General features: G+C 38.9%; 1 protein-coding gene across 6 annotated transcripts in view; it reads left to right on the top strand.

Annotated features, from left to right (window-relative positions):
- The window catches only part of KCNMA1 (potassium calcium-activated channel subfamily M alpha 1), a 909,315-nt gene that overhangs the window by 474,696 nt on the left and 413,897 nt on the right, over positions 1-20,722 (top strand). Inside the window, exon 4 of one of the 6 annotated variants that reach the window (XM_021006021.2) lies at positions 8,609-8,781. The exons of the other annotated variants lie outside the window; for them this stretch is intronic. Coding sequence (XP_020861680.1) covers positions 8,609-8,630 — 22 coding nt within the window. The 3' untranslated portion in view covers positions 8,631-8,781. Of the gene's footprint in view, positions 1-8,608; positions 8,782-20,722 lie in introns of those variants that run through there. 6 annotated transcript variants of the gene reach the window in all.

Here is a 20,722-nt window from a genome sequence, read left to right as displayed (position 1 = left end):
TCTCTCTTCCAAATACCCTACCCCATCCTATACCTAGCCTCTGGAAGGAACTGAAGAGCAAAGAGGGTTGGGGTCCTCTCTGATTCTATTTTCCCTCATAAAACAGATAAGATTCTATCTTAAGGACCCTTAGACAATTATTGGCAGTATCTGCACTGTAAAATTAGTCCTGAATTTCCTGCAGTTTTACTGGTAACTATTCTGAACACTTATCCAGAGTGGTATAATTGCACAAGTTCTGTCGATTTTAAATGAAAACTCTTAGATAGCTGGGGTGTAATCAAAAGAGCACTGGCATTAGGCTCAGAAGGCCTGGGTTGGTGTTACTTGCTATTTCTGTGACCCTGGACAAGTTGCTTTATCTCTCAACTACAGTTTCCTCATCCATAAACTTGGGCTCATAATACTGACGATACTCATCTCACAGGGTTGTTATGAGAATCAAATGAGAGTGCTTTGTAAACCATAAAGAGCTATATAACTATGTGCATGTAAAACACTTTGTAAAGTACTGTCCACATGTAGATCACCACACAGCAGTGACGTCTCATCTGCCCGAAGACAGTCCTTCAGCCTAGCCCTAGTCCTTTCTTTCCCCGGGCACACTTGATCCTTCTTACTTTAGTGGTGGAATGGCGTTGAATCGAGGATTTCATTTGTATAGGGAACAATGTGGTCCCATGGCATTCAACTCCCTTCAACAACATAACTACCAACTAGTCCATAACTCATAGTTTTAGAGGGGCCTTGGTATGCTTAGAGGCCTGGTGGACAGCCAGCCAGACTTGGAGCCAGAAGACCTGTGTTTATGTCTTGTGACTGACATTTATGAGTTGTGTGAAGGTGGGCAAGTCACCCAACCTTTTAGGTCTATTATTAATAATACTGTGCAATCATTGAGCCCTTTCTTGTATCTTTGACTTTTAATTGTTTTTTCAAGAACACAGTAATACCAGAGTCAGCACAGTTATCTCCTTCATCCTCCTTGGAAAAGCATAATGGTAGCTCATACACTGAATGGATGGCTGTCCTCTTGGAGGTTCATAACTTTAAAATGTTGATTAAAAATCATGTAAAAAGGCTAACTGTGTGGAGTAGATTATAAGTGAGCCCAAACTTAGAGCAATTAATAATGATATAAAAAAACTTGATCAAGAAAAAAGAAAACTTTTCAGTCAAGAAGTGAAGCTAAGACACACACACACATACACACACACACACACACATATGTATGCACATGCATAGTCTATGGAAGTTGAATGAAAGAACAGAGTCAAAGTGAAGAACATTGGAATATCCAGTTGTCTTATCCTAAGCCACATTAGAACTTATTCATTCATGGTTAATGTGCCCTGGCTACATACTGGAAGCCAATCTTTATAATATTTAAACATCTCAGATATAAAATAGACTGGAAAATCCCTGCTAGCAGCAGTAGCAAATTCTTAATTTCTGTGACAAAGGCATAGAGAGTGCAGATTAGCTCACTCTGGGCCTATTTGGTGGATAAATAATAAGAATAATAATGTATAACTTTTAAATAGCCTTCTACGATTTGTAGATCACTTTACATCTATTGCCTCATTTGATCTATCTTAGATGTTTTTGCTATTTAAGTGTTTACTGAGATATTGTGATGGAAGCCATACTAATCAAAAGATGCATTGTTCAGAGTTACTGGACTTTTCTTGGTGTCCATTAGGTAGTGCGGTGAGATTTTTAAGTGAGCTATATTTTTTTGTTTGTTTCTTTGGTATCGACTTTCAAAATTCTCACAAGACCTCAAAGAGCCAATGGATTAATGATTTCCATTCACTTTCATCCCTGCAGTCCTGCCCAATCAGCAGTTCCATTTCCTTGTTAGCTTATGATAGGACCCAGGAGAATATTGTGTCAAAGACCCTCTAAACTGGAAAGACGTTCCTGGAGTTCTTTAAGGATAGTCCAATGCTGTAGATTCTAGAAGTAAACAAGTAGCTAAGACAGGCTTAGCTAGGGTTCTAGGAACCAACCTAGCCAAAGAGAATAACTCTATAATCTGTTAAAATACACTTCAGTGCAGGAATATGCTTTTTAATCATACATAGGGAGATATTCTCCTGTGTGTTTAGTTATAGGTTTACTATGACCTCTAACAAGTACAAAAAGGCTTCATCAATTAGTTGTTGTTTTGTTTTTTTTTAACACAAATTCTGTCAAAATATAGTTTTAACTCTGTCCCTTTTACTCTTCATTTTCTCTTAGGGCTTTGAGTTAAATTCAGGAGCCAGTCAGTTCTACCTTCTACTTGCTTTTATTCCCTAGTGTTTTTGTTACCACTGATGACCCTTTTTTCTAGCACACTGTAATGTTCCATAACAGAGATTTTTATTTTTTTTTACACTGTACAGCCAAGTCCAAAATGCCCCCTGGAACACATCCAGGTGATAAAGTCACTATCACTCTTCCATCCCTGAATTCCCCCCTAGACACAGAACCAATAATTCCTTTCTAATAGATAAGGGGGAGAAACACAACTGTTCCAGAAAGAGGGTAGAATTCATGAATTGTATAATAGGAAGCCAGTGCTGCTTGCAGAATTTCAATAGGAAGCCAGAAGCTGTAAGAAAGGGGGACAGCTTGGAGTCCTTGGGATTTGCATCCTTTCAGTAGCATTGTGGGCAATGATGATTCACACATGTGAAGATATTAATTCCTTTGATTAATGTTTAAATTCAGGTCCCTCTCATGCTACAGCTACATGGATTATGAATATTTAATAATGCATATACTTAAAGTGAAGGTCAGGGCCTGATCACCGGTGACTTCAATGAAGCTTAACATCTCAGTGAGGCAAGCAACCCGCTGTTAGAGTAGAACTGAAAGGTTATAAGTTGTTAAAATTGTCTCTAATGGCCTTCTTTTATTTATTCCTAAAAAGCCGCTCCCTAACCGGGGTGTGAGTGCTAATTTGACCGATCTTTCCTCTTGGTTTCTGGTCCTTAACAGGGTTGTTTCAGGGTTATGACCACTAGAAACAAGAGAAACAGCATAAGTTTTAGAAAATGGAATGATCACTATGTAAATAGTCCTGTAAAAATTGAAAAGAACTTTTCCCAATTCCCCCTTCTACCTCTCACTGCTACCCCCTCCCCCTAACACCACCCTACCCCCGACCAGGTCTGTTATTCTACTTCCTTTAGGCCACTGACTATTGTCTACCATTTAGACATTATCAAAATGACATTCACCATTTTGCAGCCTGTTAAAAATGCATGTGGTCCGATAGCCCATAAAACCTCTCCGGAAGGCTGTAGTGAAGACTGACAGAAATGTGCCTGGGAAAACAGGAATTTCTTAAGGAATGGAAACCAGCTAGAGCAGAATTTCTTACCTTGGGGGTGTATAAACTTTTTGTTAAAATGCATTTTAATTCATTTTATAACTCTATTCCAATATAAATTGGTTTCCTTTGTGATCCTATGTATTTTTATTATATTATACAAACATGTGTAAAGATGCTATATTATACAAAAATACTGTTGATCTTGAGTCCTTTTTCAATTATGTCCAATTCTTTGTGAGCCCATTTGGAGTTTTCTTGGCAAAAATACTGGAGTGGTTTGCCATTTCCTTCTCCAGTTCATTTAACAGATGAGGAAACTGAGGCAAATAGGGTCAAGTGACTTGCCCAGGGTCACACAGCTCGTGTCTGAGGCCAGATTTAAACTCATGAGGAGGAATCTTCTTGACTCCAGGACCAGTGAGGGCTGTATGCACTGCACCACTTAAACAGCATTATTCTGAGGAATCCAAAGGAATGACCAGGCTTCCCAAGACATCCAGGACATACACAAAAAAAATTAAGACTCCTTGATATACATTATAGAGTTAGAGCTGGAAGGGACCTTATATGGTATCTAAACCAAGATTCTCATCTTACAGTTGAGGGAAGTGAGGGCAGAAAGGGTTAGAGACTTTTCCATTATCACAGAAATAGTAAGTGGCAGAGCTGGGATTTGAATCCAGGTCTTCTGATTCCAAAACCAGCATCGTTTTCACTCTATCATGGTGCATCCAGGTCCTTAGAAGCATGAGTAAGTCAAGCAACAGTTTTACTTTCATGACCATCTGCAGAAAATCTTCTAACACATTATTCATCACATAGAGAACTTAAGGAGCAAAGGAAGCATTGGAGCATCGGAATAATTTCACAGATGAGCAAATTGAGACCCAGATAGCTGAAGTGAACTACTCAAGGTTACACAACTAGTTGGTATCAAGGATTGGACTTGAAGCCAGGCCTCCTAATTCCTAGTCTAGTGCCCTTTTCATTGATTTACTCTTTCTTTAAACATCTGTTCCATCAGCAGGAAAGCTATATCTCTTGAGGTAGCTAACACCTGAATGAGACACTTTCTTTTTTTTTTTTTTAAACCTTTATCTATCTGGCAACTCATTTGTGGCAAAATAAAAATTCATTTTTTTTTCTTCATTTCTCCTGTATGTGGATGGTCACAATCTGGACTCTTCTCTTCTTCTTTCTCCTCCTTTTCCTTCTTCTCTTCTTCCTCCTCCTTTTCCTCTTTCTCTACCATTCCAAGTTTACTTCTTAGTATTCAGATTTAGTTCTGGCTCACCTCTATCCAAATGATCCTGGCTTTTTCCTTTCAGCAACATCAATGTGGCAACATTGACCAGGTATAGAACGAGGGGTTAGTGAAAGACATAGCCTACCAGTTGGTCCAATATGCCATGCGGGGCATTGAACACTTAATAAATACCTACTCCAATAGTGTGTGAATTACTTGGGATAAAGAAAAAATAAATCTGTTGATTTACACAATGAAACTTACAACTTTTTACATCTTCAAATACCTTTTAGTGAGCACCATTACCTCCTTTTCCTGCAATTACTTGTTTTACATAGTTTGTCAAAGAGTTCACAAGATTTTGACATACATTCTTTAATTCTTCATCATGAAGTAACACTTTGATCCCATTTTTGAGCTCATTTTCTCAAGTCAAGCCTTGATTGTATGTAGCCCACAGGCTTTCAGTAAGATTTAAATAAGTTAAGGCTTTAGACCTTAAAGCATGTTTATCTCCATCTCTTGGATAATTTTCTTAACCTTTCATGATATGTGGCATAGTGCTGTAATGCACAATGTCTAATTCAGTTAGTCGGTCAACAAACATTTATTAAGAGTGTCCTGTGTACCAGGCACTAGGCTAAGTGCTGGGGATACAAAAAAAGTCAAAACACAGTCCCTGTTCTCAAGGAGCTCACAGTCTAATGGGAGAGATGACATCTAAAAAGCTCTGTATAAACAAGACACAAACAGGATAAATTGGAAATAATCAACAGAGGGATCCTGTAATTCTGGAATAATTCTTTCCAACATATCAATATATTTATCAGAGCTTCTAGGCCCATTAAAAGTACAAAAAAATCCCCCAGTCATTTTTGGGGGCATATGTCTTATTGTTTATTGAAGATGCCCACATCTCAGAAGCTTTCCTAGACTTCTTTGACAATGCTTTTAGTATGGCCTTGAATATTAGTTTCATCAGTAAAAATTACTCTTTTCTAATCATCAAGTACTTTAGGATTTGCCTTATCTTGTTCATGACAAGTATATTTTCATCACAACATCTTTTCACTGTTCTCACTGCCAGGTCTCTCTGAAGGTCCTTGCTTGTTCTCTGACAATGAATTAGGATGTTTTACAATCAATTTGACTGTCCTTTGTGGTGGTGGTGTTTCCAAACACATTTGTATTTGTACTTCAGTGCAACTAATCCTGTTTCATTATGACTTCAATGATACTTGAAATGCTTTACTTCCTTACATCAAGAACCATCACAATACCTCTACCAGTCTCTGAAATGTGTTCTTTAAGGGCTCCAATTGTGTATATTTCCTTAGAGTTAGATCCATTCTTAAAAACCATAAAATGAAAAAGAAAACAATAAAAAAGAGAGCAAGGAAACATGAGCGTATGACCTAATCTCCATCATGAAGCTGTGACCTAACTGAAGGTAAGGAACTCCCTTAATTTAGTTTCATGTGGTCAAGGTCATGTGATCTGGAACAATATAGTGTGTGTAAGCTCATATGTATAACCATTGCTGTCCCAGAATAAAATCATATCAAAATTATTTTTGTCCCAAGTAATTCACATTCCACTGTATTGCAGGACCCTGGGATTTGCTTGTACTTAGGAAATTAGAGAATATGACTGTTTTCGTTTCTGTCTTTGTCTTGCTAGTGCCTATCAGAGTTCCTGCAACATAGTAGGCACTTAATAAATGCTTGTTAAATTGAACTGAATGGAGGAAACCAAGAAAATCTGAAAGTCTTCTATTTTGAGGACTTCTAATACTACATTACTAGTTAGGTACAAAGGACAGAAATTCATAAAAAATTCTAGGCCAACACATTAGTTAAACTCATTTGTCTGCTTGGAGAGCTGCAGAATTTAATTACCTTTTAGATTTTTTTTTTTTTGCAAAATATAACACAGCAGTTGTATCCTATGGATATTCCAGGTTGTGGTTAGAGTGAATGTCCTTGCTATACATCGTCTCTGGTTCAGACCCTATTCTTCTATGCCCATTGTTTCAATCCATGGCCAGAAGCATTTGAGATCTTAGATGAAGAGCTGGAAAAGTTCTTAGAGTAGTACAACTCTTTCATTTCACAAATGAGGAAACTGAGGCCCTAAAAGGGGAAGTGGTTTTTCCAAGGTCATATTGGTCATTAATGACAGAGCTGGAATTTGAATCCAAATTCGTTGGCTACAAATCCAGAGCTCTTTCCCTTGCTCTGCGAAACTAGACTCTGTCCTTTTTAATTATATAAAAGTTCACTCCTTTCAGCTTTGGTCTCAATCACCAACAATGAATCAGCAAAAAGCCTACTAAATGTTTAGCACATAGTAGGGAATCCAAGAGAAGTACATCCTGTTACTGCATTCATAGTTGGCCTGATGGCAAAACTGCACAGCACCCACCCCCTAGCGTTTCATACACAGCAAACCTTCTGCTTTCTCTCCTTGTGGAGCCTCATGTTCAGTCATTTTAGTCATGTCCAATTCTCTTCTTGGCAAAGATACTGGAGTGGTTTGCCATTTCCTTCTTCAGCTCATTTTACAGCTGAGGAAACTGAGGGGAGCAGGGTGAAGTGACTTGCCCAGGATAACACAACTAGTCAGTGTCTGAGGCCAGATTTAAACTCAGGAAGATGAGTGTTCCTGACTTGGGGCCCAGTGCTTTATCCACCGCGCTATTTCCTATTTTAGATTGCATTGCTGCATCTTCATGTCCTCTACTCTTCTTCTACCTTATATAAAAAAGTAGGTTGTAGAGAGATTAGCATGGTAGAACCATAATGGGTCTCAAAGCTTGGCTGTCTAAGGTGACTTAGGCCCAGCTAGATTAAGTGAATTTCCCAGGGACACTCATCAAGTCAGTGGGAAGGTCAGTACTAAAACCCAGAAAACCCAATATTCTTTTCTTCTCTATCACATACCTGCCAACCAGATTCATTAAACTTTTCCAGAAGAGGGTTCATTGTGCTACAGAATTCTCTTCTATTAAGAAAAAAAAGCCTCCAATTCCCTCCACTCTCCACTGACATTTTTATTGTAAGGTTTTGGTTTGGAAAATTATGGGTAGAGAAAGTTCAAGGTCAGGGTGTTCAGAATAGGACTGCACATCTGTGAAAGGGAGAGAACAGTAGAGTAGAGCAGCTGGGGGACAGAATAGAACATCAGATGGTAAAGTATCAGAGAACCACAGTGGGGTAGGAAAAGAGAGAGAGCCTTCAGGGAAAAGAAGCTTTAAATACCTCTCAATGAGACATCCTCAATCCAGTTTGGACTTTAACCCTTATGAGAGGCTCAGCACAGGTACATGATTCAGCAAAACATTAGTTACCCAATGGCACTTACTTGTGTAATTTACCAACTCAAGTGCAATGGAAGGTATGGGATATATGACTGATGTGAACTCACTGGTCCCAGTGGATTAAAGAGAGACTCAGATTACATTTTCCCATCTGATAGTCAGATGAAGGTTATGCCAGCCTTTTCCTTTTTTTAAATTTTTCTTGTGTTTACTCCTTGTCCTTTATTGGACCCATAATCCTAATGGAATGGGTTCTTAGGATTTAAGCCCAGAAGGAAGCTTAGTGGCCAACAAATCCAAATTCTTCATTTTATAGATGAAAAAAGTGAGGTACAGAGTGGTTAAGTGACTTGTCCAGAGTCACACTACTAGTATATGTCTGAGGCAAATTTTAACCCAAATCTTCCTGACTCCAAGTCCAGTGCCCTGTGTATTATACCATGTTGCTATTCCTTCCATCCATGGAGATTGCAATCCTTCCATGTCTTTTCATCCTTTGCAGTTGTTATCCATGTTTTCATAAAAATCGTCTACATAGGATTAGTCCAATTCATTGAAGACCTCCGTATTCTTCAAAAAACATTTTATTTATGTTCTTTCATATATACATATATCTTTGTCACTCTCTCTCTATATATGCTTATTTTTATATGCATATATGTATGTGTATATAAAATCTCACTGATACTTCCCATTGTCTTGCTCTTCCTTCCGCTAGGTTTCTCTGTTGTAAGAAATAAGTGGAAATGACAACAAAAAAATCAACATAGTGACCATCTCTGGAAATGCATGCCTCATGTCTGCTACAAGTCACCATAGCCCTGTTGTGAAGCAGGAATCCTTTTTTTGGGAGGGGGAGGGGGAAGGAGAAGGGAGGTGGTAGGGTATAGGGGAAATTAGAAAAAAAAATAGGAATGTTAGGCAGGGGAAGATGAGTATTTCTTCCATGGACACAAATCTCTGTAAAACTGAATAAATGGTTCTCAAGAATTCTATTGGCTGAAATCTCCATATAGTTTACCCGGTTATGAGTCTGCCTAATGTGAATTAGGTTGGTTCTGACTTATAAGGCAATAACATTTCAAATAGATGAGTTTCACTCACATTGGCCTGCAGGTTTCCAGGGCTGCCCCTTTTTCTACATTGGTGAGGAACACTCTGATCATGCCTTTCCATTGGTTCCTTGGACACCTGCATTCAATATGACAACACTGAGCTACAGGGAAAGGACTTAATGATCTTTGACTTCACTGAGGAAAACGGGAATCCATAATAGGACAAAATGGAAAATTGCTTCCAGTTTTGCTAAAAAGAACAAAGCTTAAAATAGGATTTTAGAGCTGGAAGGGCCTTTATAGACCTCCTAGATCTAATCTTTCTTTTTACAGAGGCATGCTGGAATGAGTAATGGACTTGGTGTCAGAAAACTTAGGTCTGCATTCCAGCTCAGCCATTTACAAACTATGAGACAATGCTCAAATCACTCAAACTCTTAGAGCCTCGGTTTCCTCATCTGTAAAATAGAAATAATAAGAATTATACTAACTAGCTCATATGGTTATTATAGGAAAGCATTTTTTCAAATCTTAAAGTTCTTCACAAATGTGCTATTATCATTAATAATTACCATTTGCAATTACAAGTAACAATTATTAATGATGAATGTTATCATTGTTAATGATAATGGCAACAATACTAATAACTCAGTGGCCAAGAGGGATTAAGTGATTTATTTAGGATCCCACAGCAAGTCAGTGCTGAAGCTGGGAATCAAGCCTAAGCTCTCACTGAGCGACCATTCCACTATCCCACGTGGCATCTTCCATTTAAACTAAAACCAGTTTTGACGTGAAGGAGAAAAACATTGACTTAGGATCATGATCTGATTGTCAAAAGGACTTTAGAAGGAAAGGTGGTACAGTGCAAGGAACAGCGGCCCTGGAGTCAGAGAACAGGGGTTCTAAGTCTGTCTAAATCCTTTTTACTACCTGTGTGGTACTGGTCAAACACCAAACTTCTTTGGGCCTCACTTTCCATATTTCTAAAATGTGGGGTCTGGAATGAGTGACCTTTGATGTCCAGTGCAGTTCTAGACTTATTGTCATCTAGTCCAAATTCCTCCTTTGACAGATAGGGAAACTGAGACCCAAGGAGGGTTTAGGCAGTCGGTTGCCAAAGATCACAGAAGTAATAAGTAGCAGAGCCATTAATTGCATCCAGGTTTTCTGGCAGCAAATCCACTGTTCCCCACCCCTGACCCCAACATTGTACCATGCAAGCCCTTGTCCTCTGTGGAAAGTCAATTTGTCAATTTAATTCTCAAATTTCAGGCTTGACTGTAGGCCAGTGAGGGGAAGGGCAGGGGTAGCCACCTAGGGAGGGCAGTTTACACAAGTTAGCTTGCTTGGTCTCTCTAGGCTAGAGGAGCCCCTCCTTTGGCAAAATCTTTATGCTGCTAAATGCTTTCTGTGTCATTTGCATTGTGTCCCTATTAGAGTTCAGCTTTGAATTTGGACCTGCTGTCTAGCTTCACTTCTTACTCATACCTTTTCGCTTCATTCCCCCCAATTTCTCCTTGAGGCTTCCTACAGGGTTCTTACCATCTAATATTTATGAGTACATATACCCATGTGCTCAAGACTGTTTCTCACCAAAATGATATATCTTCTGGCACCTGACACGATGCTTTGCAGACGTTAGGTACTGAATACATGATTGTTGAACTAAACATACTTCACTTTTGTATAATATGCTTTCACATGTATTATGAAGTTTAGATACATACGCTGAACTACAAGTTATATGAAAATATAGACAGAACACTAAATTACATTGCAGTTGTATATATTATATATGTATAAAAGTTATATTGAGTTTTACATAAAGTTTCATATATATGTATATGTGTGTTTGCACTTATATATACTCAATTACAATCACATCAATAAATCAATAAATATTTATTAAGCATTTACTATGTGCCAAGCATTTTGCTAAGCTCTGAGGATAAAAAAAAGAGGCAAAATCCCTGGCCTTGAGGACCTTACAATCTAATGGGATATATGATATATACATACATACATACATACTGTATATATATGTATATATACACATGTGTATTTGTATATGCACATATATAGACATATATGTGTGTACATATATATGTATGTATACACACACACACATACACGTGTGTGTATCTCTGTGTGTGGTCCATACACAAGTACATCTATATAGTTTGTAGTTGAGTGTTACAATTACTCTGTGAGATGTTCAGAATATGTATTCTCATCCCTGTTTCATAGCTAAAGAAATAGACAGTAGTTAGGTGACTGACCTAAGGTCTCATAGCTTGATAAGTGGAAAATGAAAACTTAGGGCCATAATTAGAACCTAGGCTTTTCTAACTATCCAAGGCTCTTTCCACTACCCCATAATGCATCTCTGTCAATAATAAGGAATCACTTTTTTTTTCTTATCTCTCCTTCCCTTTCAATTGTGAAATGCAAAGCAAAATCTGAGTTGCTTTGTGGGCGTGATGGAACTTTCTTGCTCAAGGCTAATGCAAGCTATATTTCTCCCTGCTTCCTTGCCCAGGTCCTTTTGATGTTCTCTATTGTCAGGGCACTGTTCTTGGTCTTTCCTGTCCCACTGGGATGGCATTAAAATGTCACCTTGTGTCAAAGCCTTGGTTCATTTAGAATCTACTAGGAAATCAGAATGAGAAACTTGCAAATTCCTCACAGCTTAAGGCAAATACAAAATCCAAGATACAGGACTCCTGCTTAGCAGCTCCTCTGGAAGGATGCAGTGTCCACTGTGGTGTTGGCAATCATAGCATCCTCATCTTTGCATGTCTAATGGGGTGGCATGAATAGAGCTGTGACCTCTTCCCTCTCCCCTCCTCCCTTATTTCCATATCCTTCCTTCTGACAGCCTGACAAATTGTAGCTTTTGGGAGACCCCAGTCTGTGATGAGTCATTTGTGGTTTAAAAATAGAACCCCTTGCAGCAAGGACGCCCTTTTGACTTTTGATGTGCATGGCACTGTTTGAATAATATGTAGCGCATGGGGTGTGTGTGTGTGTGTGTGTGTGTGTGTGTGTGTGTGTGTGTGTTGGGTTAGGGTGAGGAGAGGCATTTAGTCATGTGGGGAATGAGAATACTGAGAATGCTGGGACAAGGGAGCACTAATAATCTTCTGCTGCCCCATTGGAGCAACCTAGACACAGCTGTAACAGCAAGGACCATGGGTTATTAGCATTATATGGAGGTCTTAGAGATTATCTAGTCGAGGGGGTTCTTCCCCTAGGGCCCGTGGATAGATTTTAGGGGATGAGGAAAATAATTACATTCTAATATTCACTAACCTCAAGCTGAAATTTAGCATTTCCTTCAATTATTAAAATCATTATTCTGAAAAGAGGCCCATAGGCTTTACCAGACAGCGTTATAGGGCAATGGAAAGATCCCCAGACTGTAATTGAGAAAAGCCTAGGTTCCAATTACAACTCTTGATTCTCAATGACCACTTACCAACTTTGAGACCCTAAGGAAACCACTCAGCCACTGTTTGTTTCCTTAGCTATAAAACCAGGATAACAATACCTTTTGTGAACATCTCATGGAATAGTTGTGACAGTCAACATGACACAAAAAAAAAACACTAATTCCTTCACTTTTTAAAGATGAGAAAACTGAAACCCAGAGAGGAGAAAGAATTTGTCTGAGGTCACATGGAGTCTATAGCAGGGTTCAAACTCATGTCTTCTGAATCCAAATTTAGTACTCTTTTTTGCTGGTGAGGTTGGTCCTGTCTTCTGAAGTCAATCAACAAACATATATTGATTATCAGCTAAGTGGTGGGGAATGCAAAAAGCTCTCGAAGGCCAGCCTCTGTCTTCTAACAGCTTGCACTACTACCGATGGGAATGCTCCCCATCCCAGATCTAGTCCTGCTTTTTCTCCTCTCAGTAATTTTGCGTGTATCATTTCTCACATGTGGAATGGTCTCTCCCCAGATATGCTCCTACTGAAATTCTTCATGAAATTCTTCTTTAAGGTCAAGTTCAGGAGCTACCTTGTCATTTAAGCCCTCCTGGATCCTTCCCAGTTGGATGCAATCTTTTTCTCAAATCTCCTATCACTGTTTACACCATCTCCTATAGTTATCTTTGACGTTATCGTGTAAGCTCCTTGCGGGCAGGCACTGTGTGTCATGATCATATCCCCAGCAAGCAGCCCAGTGCTTTGTGAAGAGTTGTTGTTCAGTCATTTTCAATCATGTCTGAATCTTTGTGACCCCATTTGGGGTTTTCTTGGGAAAGATTCTAGAATGGTTTGCCATTTCCTTCTCTAGCTCATTGCATAAATGAGGAAACAGACAAATATATTTCAGTCATTTTTCAGTTGTGTCTGACTCTTCATGACCCCGTTTGGGCTTTTTTTGGCAGAAATCCTAGAGTGATTGGCCATTTCCTTCTCCAATTAATTTTAAAGAAGAAGAAATAGAGGCAAAAGGGTGAAGTGACTTGCCCAGGGTCACACACAGGTAGTAAATGTCCAAGGCCAGATTTAAACTCATGAAGAGGAGGCTGCCTGACTTCAGGCTCAGTACTCTATCCACTATACTACCTAGCTGCCCTCATGAAGAGTAGTTACTCATTAATGTTTATTAAATTGAATATAGTTTGGAAGATAAAGTAAAAGTAAATACAATAGAACGGTTACATAGCCATGCAAGGTAACAATTCCAAAGGGAACAGTAGGCAGAGGCTTATCAAAGTGACAAACTCTAAGTGTTATTGATTCAGAGGAGAGAATGATGGCTGTAAGTGGAGATGACTTCTTGCAGGCTATTGTCACAAGGGCAGATATCTGTACTGAACGAGAATGGTCCTCAGCACCTCAACTTTGGGACGCCCTAGGATTGTTGCACACACCTTGACACACATTTCAGGTGGGTGTGATATGATGAAAGGAGCGTTAGTCTGGGAGTTAGTGGACCTGCTTTCCAGTCTTGGCTCTACTGCTCATTGACCTCATGACTTTGAACAAGTCATTTCTATTCTTGGGGTTCAGTTTTCACACCTACTGAATATGGAAGTCAAGATAGATAATTTCTATTGTCACTTCCAGCTCTAAGGTCTTGTTTTGGATCTCATTTTTATTTTTATTTTTATGTTAACGCCTTCGAAACTGGACTGGGTTAGGTAGAGTACTGCCTAAAAGGAATAGATGTTTAACATGGTACAAGAAAAGTTGTCATCTAAAACTGTCAATTTGCTTGTCAGATTTCATTCTTTTTTTTTCCATTTAGTGATCACACAGAATTACAACTTATGTATATTTCCATTTGGAAACTTCCTCATGAGTATCACTTAAATCCAGCCATCTTGTCTTTTTAAAGTTAATCCCCAAAATGCATCATTTATCAGAGGTCTTGTTTATCAACCTTCAATGTGCAAATACATCACAGGGCCCCAGTAGGGGTGGAGAGGTTGAAGGTAAGTTGAGAACAGAGCTGTTGAAATGGGAACAAGTCAGACAGAGCTGTCACCAACTAGAAGGCAAAGCTCCTGGGGAATATGTGAAGAAAGATCAAATTTCCTTTTGATCCCTTCTGTTGCAGGATCCTTTGGAAGTTTTAAAAGATAAGAAAACATATTCAGAGGCAGATGACCTACTAAATCACAGAAGGACAGATGAAGCCTTTAATTACTTCAAATCAAAAGAAACAAATGCCCCCATCTCCAATTTTGATTTGATGATTTAGCTCTGGCAAATATTAACTTCAAAAATACTGTGTAAAATAAACAAAAAAATACCCAGGTGCCAGACATTAAATTCCAAGGAAAACCTAAAAATCTTATCTTTCTGGTGTGTTTTGAAAGATATGTATTTCCTTTTCCAATTGGGCTGGGTCTTTTTCTATCCTTATAGTTGGAAATGTGACTTGTTAGTAAACCCCTTTCCTTTCTTGAATTGGTGCTACTCATTTAGGTGCTTTCATAAAATAAAATTTAATGGGAATGAGTATAAATTGTTTGCATTCAAAAACTCTACATGGTGAGGGAAACAGATAGTAGTTGTGTAAAAAAGGTTCAGTGGGGGTCTTAGTGAAGTAAAAAGGCAACAAAAAGGAATAAATTAGTCAACAACTTGATATGTCAACCCCAAAATCTAAATTCATAAGCCGGTATTTATTAACCACTTTCTGTGTGCCAGGCACTTTGCTATGCTCTGGGAACCCTGCTCCCCACCCATGGGGGGTGGGGGGGTGGGAAGCAGAAACAAGCCCTGCCTTTGGGGAGCTTCCATTTTATTAGGGTAGAGAACATGCATATTTATAAACATATATAAGAGGTAAGCAATGTGGATACAAGGTAATCTTACAATGGAATACTTGAGCAACTGGGGGAAATGAGAAAGACCTCCTACACAAGGTGGTGCTTGAGCTGGGTCTTAAAGGAAGATTCTGAGAGTTGAAGTTGAGGAGGAAGAGCGTCGTAGGCATTGTTCAACAGTCAATGTATAGGCACACACCTGGGGGGTGGAGAAAGATGCTCTCAGTAAGCCGCATCGAGAGAGGGATAGCATCCCGAAAGAGGTGGTAGTCATGCTATCACCTTTCTTCTGGTTAGTAGCACGGGTAGTATGTTGTATTTAGCTTTGGAAGTCATTGCTCTAGAAATCACATTGACAAAATGGCAGCTGCAGATGGTGAGAGGACTTAAACTGAGACATAGGTAGATTGAAGAAGCAGAGGATATTGAGCCTGCAGAAGAGGGGCTTAGAGAGAACATGATAGCTCTTTTGTTAAATATTTGAAGGATTGCCACGTGGAAGAAGGGTTATATTTGCTTTGTTTGGACCCAAAAGAGAGGATGAGGATCAACGCATGGAAGTTACAGAGAAGATTCGGATATAGTCTAAGGAACAACTTACTAGATTGACATTACTCAGAAGTGGGTTGACTCAGGAAATAATGAATTCCTCATATTTTGAAATCTTCAAACAGAAAATGGATGACCAATTTTCATGAGCTGTCTGCTTTAGTTACGTGCTGGCCTCGATGACCTCTGAGGTCCTTTCTAGCTCTGAGATTCTATTATTCTCACTCTGAATCCTCCCTATCCTCAAAAAAAAAAAAGTAGTTCAGAAAAAACAAACAGCCTAGTTTAACTTGTAGTTAAAAAATCTGAATTTTGAGTCACAGTTTGTGTCCCACTTTCTATCCATGTAACTTTGGTCAAACATGCTGACATTCTGACCCTCAGTTTCCTTATCTGTAAAATGGGGGAAATCATATTTGCAGTATCTCTAAGGAAAGCACTTTGTCAGGCCTAAAGTACTATGGGAAAGTGAGTTGTCAGCGGTGTTCTCGTAAGTGGAGGAACATTTGCACAGGTCTCTGACCATTGCAAGTCATCTCACTTTAAATGGATTTTTGGACTTATTTATATAATTATATTTCTATGCTTAATTACTGCCTCCACGTTTTCAAGGCAAACACTGTCTATCATGGGAGTAAATCATCTTTGATATATTATAAACCTTCAAAGCTGCAAATCACTTTCTCTGAAAATTTTGGAGTTTGAACCTCATAAACAAAAATGCCATTGTTTAGGAACTGTGAGAGCTTTTTAAACATAGTTGGTAAGTCACATGGACCTATTTTCCAGGACATAAATGGAAGTCAGCCTATCCTCCTTAAATTATCCAATTCTTTTTTTTTTTTTGAAAAGTGGCCTAAGTCCATTTGCTCTGCCAACATGTAACTCCAGCCATGGGAGAGCTGGTTATAATAGTTGATAATATTATTTTATTTATTATTGCTTCAAACATAGCTTCATTTTTACTTGGAAACTAAGGAAATCTATAAATTACACATGTATAAATCCATATATGTTTAACAGGTATGTATTTTTAGTTGTATCCATCTATTTTTGTCATAATTATCTGAATTTATTCTTCAACACTTAAAAATGTTATTTTAATTCAGTGACTAAATAATAACACCTCTGCTCCCTTTTCTCCTGGCTAAAATCATGACTTGGCTTCCAGTTTTCCAGATCTGATAGAAGATCTGAAGTTTGATCTGTCTTCTACCAATTATTAGCTCTGTAATATTGGGAAAATCAATTACTTCTCTGAGTTTCAGTTTACTTATATATAAAATGAAAAAGTTGGACTAGCACAGGGGAGCCTTACTTTTTTTTTTTTGTATCATGGATCTCATTAATTGTTTGATGAAGCCTATCAGCCTCTTCTTAGAAAAAAATAGTTTTTTTCAATGTGTAACACAAAATATATTGAATTACAAAGGAAACTATTAGAAAATAGTTATCAAAATATTAAAAAAATAAATTCATGGACCTGGGTTAAGAAATCCTGATCTAAGGTTTCTCCAAGGTCCCTAAGAACACTTAGAAAAACTCCTGGATTAATTAACAAGATTAACGGATGTGTTTGTGCACATATTCTTTGAAAAGAAGCAACCATAGCTTAGTGATTGTGTTGCTGCACTCACCCTGGCTCCTGCTCCCTCCTTACCTGTGACCTTTTCTTTCCTATGTAAGCTCAAGGTGGGAGCAAACAGTGGCAATGTTTACTGAGCTTCTTCAGCATTGAAAATGACTCAGCACATTCCTTGGGAAATGTTGGAGTATTACATCTCTGTATTCTGGTTTGGGGTCCTGGATCTACTAACCAAAAATTGGAACTGGAAATGTTTAGCCTTAATAAGGAAAGACTTGATGAGGAGGGGCTAGGAGGCACGAAAACTGTCTGATCACCTGAAAGAGAGATGAGACTTGTTCGTTTAGGTTCAGAGTAGAGAAAGGAACCGTAGATAAAAGTAGCAGAGATGCAGATTTCAGCATGATCTAACAAGGAACTTCCTTATGCAGTTGGATGGTGCAATGGATAGAGAGCTTTACCTAAAGTCAAGAAGACCTAAGTTCAAGTCCCTCCTTGGAAACTTGGTAGCTGTGTGACCCTGGGAAAGTCATTTAACCACTGTCTGCCTGAGATTCCTCAACTGCAAAATGGGGGTAATAAGAGCAGCTACCTTCCAGGTTACTGTAAGACTCAAGATAATACTTGTAAAGTATTTTGCAACCTTAAAGTGCTATATAAATGCTAGTTGTTATTATTATTGTTATAATAACTATTATTATTTCTAACAGTTGGAACTGTCCAAAAGTAGACTGGGTTGCCTTGAGAAGCAATAACTTCCCCATAAATGGAAATCTTTAAGCAGAGGTTGACTAGCTGGCAAAATGAGGAAGTTAGACCAGACCAGGGTCTCTTATCCTAAGGTCCATGAATTTGTGTGTGTGTGTGTGGGTGTGTGTGTGTATACACACACTACATATACATATATGTATATAACATACATATACACACACATATATGTACATATACACACGCCATATATATATATATATACATATACACACACATATATACATAGAGAGACAGAGACAGATAGAATGGTATTTAAATTAAAATTGTTTTCCTCTGTAATCCCATGTATTTTATTTAATGCATTTGAAGAAATGATTGTGAGAAGGGATTCCTAGACTCCATCAGACTGCTGTATGGGTCCATCTCTCTCTCTCCCTCTCCTTCCCACCATCTCTTTCTCCCTCCCTCTCTCTCTCTCTCTCTCTCTCTCTCTCTCTCTCTCTCTCTGTCTCTTTCTCTCTCTCTCTCTCTCTCTCTCTCTCTCTCTCTCTCTCTCTCTCTCACACACACACACACACACACACACACACACACACACACACGTTAAGAAGCCTTGGACTGGCTGGTCTCTAAATTCTCTTCTAGCTCTAAATCTCCTATGCTTACTTATCAGGGATGTTATGCTGAGGGCTTGCGTTCAGTCTGGTAGGGATCAGACTATATGACTCTTCCAGAGCTGAGATTCTGGGATTCTAGGAAAATATGAGAAAGAGAGCTGTACCATCTCCCCCCAAAACAGATGTCTGCCCTAGTCTTCTCCAGATCTCAAAGAAAGCAGAGAATAATTCTAAGGTTCCAGTTTAGATAAAGTATTCTGGATGTCCTGGAGTGTAGCATGGGTGTGGGCTGCAGAAAAGATGTAGAAAGAATGTGAATATCATTATACCAGTCTACCTGTTATGCTCTTTTTCTTTTTTTTTCCTATCAGCAGGAGGAAGTGGGAGGAGCAAGCATGAAAGCTTTCTTCCTCTTCTTGAGAATAGAAACCTGCCTAACAAGGAATGGGCTTTAAAGGGCATCATTAATAATTGAGATCCACTTGAGAAAGCCATTCAGCCCCATTAATTCCTGCCAGCTCATAGCTTTTTTTTTTTTTTAAATCAGATGGGTAGTGGGTTCTGGCAAATACTAGCATGTGCAGCGGTAGGGGAATAGAAGCGAGTAATACAGGGTGGGGTCCAGTGAATGAGAATATCTGAGACGATGGAAGGATTTCACCAAAGATGGGATGACATGCTCACTAGTTGACTTCTCATGTCATCACTGTAGACCTTAACCCCAAAGCACCATCTTAGCAACAGTAAATTCTACAGAAGGATTCATAGGCCTTCAGATCACAAAAGAGGCTTTCCTGAGCATGGTCGTTGTCTGTCTGAGGTGTCTTTGGCTTCCAAAGCTAGCATGCTTTTCTGTAAGATTCAGTCTTGGAAAGGAAGCAATTATAACACTAAGGCTAGGGAAATGATATCAAGACCTTGTCTTAAATCCAACCATAAGCCTACCATTTCTCCTCAGAAATGACATAGTCCCTAATATCTTTTACCTATCCTGGGTAATAGTAACAGCTAACATTTACATAGTGTATTAAAGTTTACAAAGCACTTTATTTACAATTTCTAATTCAATCCTTATATGATATAGGTGCTTCAGGTTTGAACATTCCTATTTTGATGATGAGGAAATTGGGGTTTGGAGATTTGTACCTACAGGTAATAAATGGGAGATTCAGAATTCTGAAAAATCTAGAATTCAGAGAAAACAAAATTTTTATTGTTACTGTTTTGTTAAAGTCCCCAAAACTTTCACTGCCTAAAACATAAGCCTTTAATGAATGTTTATTGACTAATTGACATTATACTGTTTCTTCCACATAACTAGAATTTAGACCTGACCTTGCTAAGGGTAATCTCCTTACTTCTGTCCGAAATCTCCCCCACCCCCATGGAGTAGCCCTTTCTGCAGGCTTCCCAGATATACCTTCATTCTCTTCCCAAAGCCACTGCTCCTTCTTCAATCTCCCACCAAGCTCCAGTCTTTAAGACTAACTTCCTCCTCAACCCCATTTTACAGATGAGACAATGAACACTTCACACTTGATATTGGTTTTATAATTCTCTAAGTGCCTTTTGCCTGACGTGTCTATTGTTAAGAAGACTATGCTTTCCCCTTGTTTTTTGCCAATCAAGTGTGTATGTCCAACCTCAGGAATGGGACTCCACTCACTTCCCTGCTCACAAGCAGACCCAGGGCAGATGCTAGTGAGAATCTGGCTAATGTTGAAGAAAGAGTCAATTGATTACATCCACTTCGGCCCAGTCTGGGGATAACATCCCCCTGAGCATGGACACATCCATCAGTTGACATTCACTGCTCGGTGCAGAGCTATAAGAGGCATCTTGAGGTAAAGAAGAAAGGAGAAGAGGATCCTGTCAAAGCCTGGTCTCATTTCTAACCTCAGGCATTACCCCCTCTGTCTGCAGCAGCAAGGTATGATTTATACCACCATTTAAACCACAGAGGCTGGCTGAGCCCGAAGAAAGCTCTGTGGGCTGCTCAGTCCAATTCTTTGTCTAATTAGGGA

The sequence above is a fragment of the Phascolarctos cinereus genome, unplaced genomic scaffold (assembly GCF_003287225.1).
Source record: "Phascolarctos cinereus isolate Bilbo 61053 unplaced genomic scaffold, phaCin_HiC Scaffold_3;HRSCAF=262, whole genome shotgun sequence".
NCBI classification, from domain to species: domain Eukaryota; kingdom Metazoa; phylum Chordata; class Mammalia; order Diprotodontia; family Phascolarctidae; genus Phascolarctos; species Phascolarctos cinereus.
Note: the sequence above shows the minus strand (reverse complement) of the source record. Positions and strands in the feature narration are given on the sequence as shown.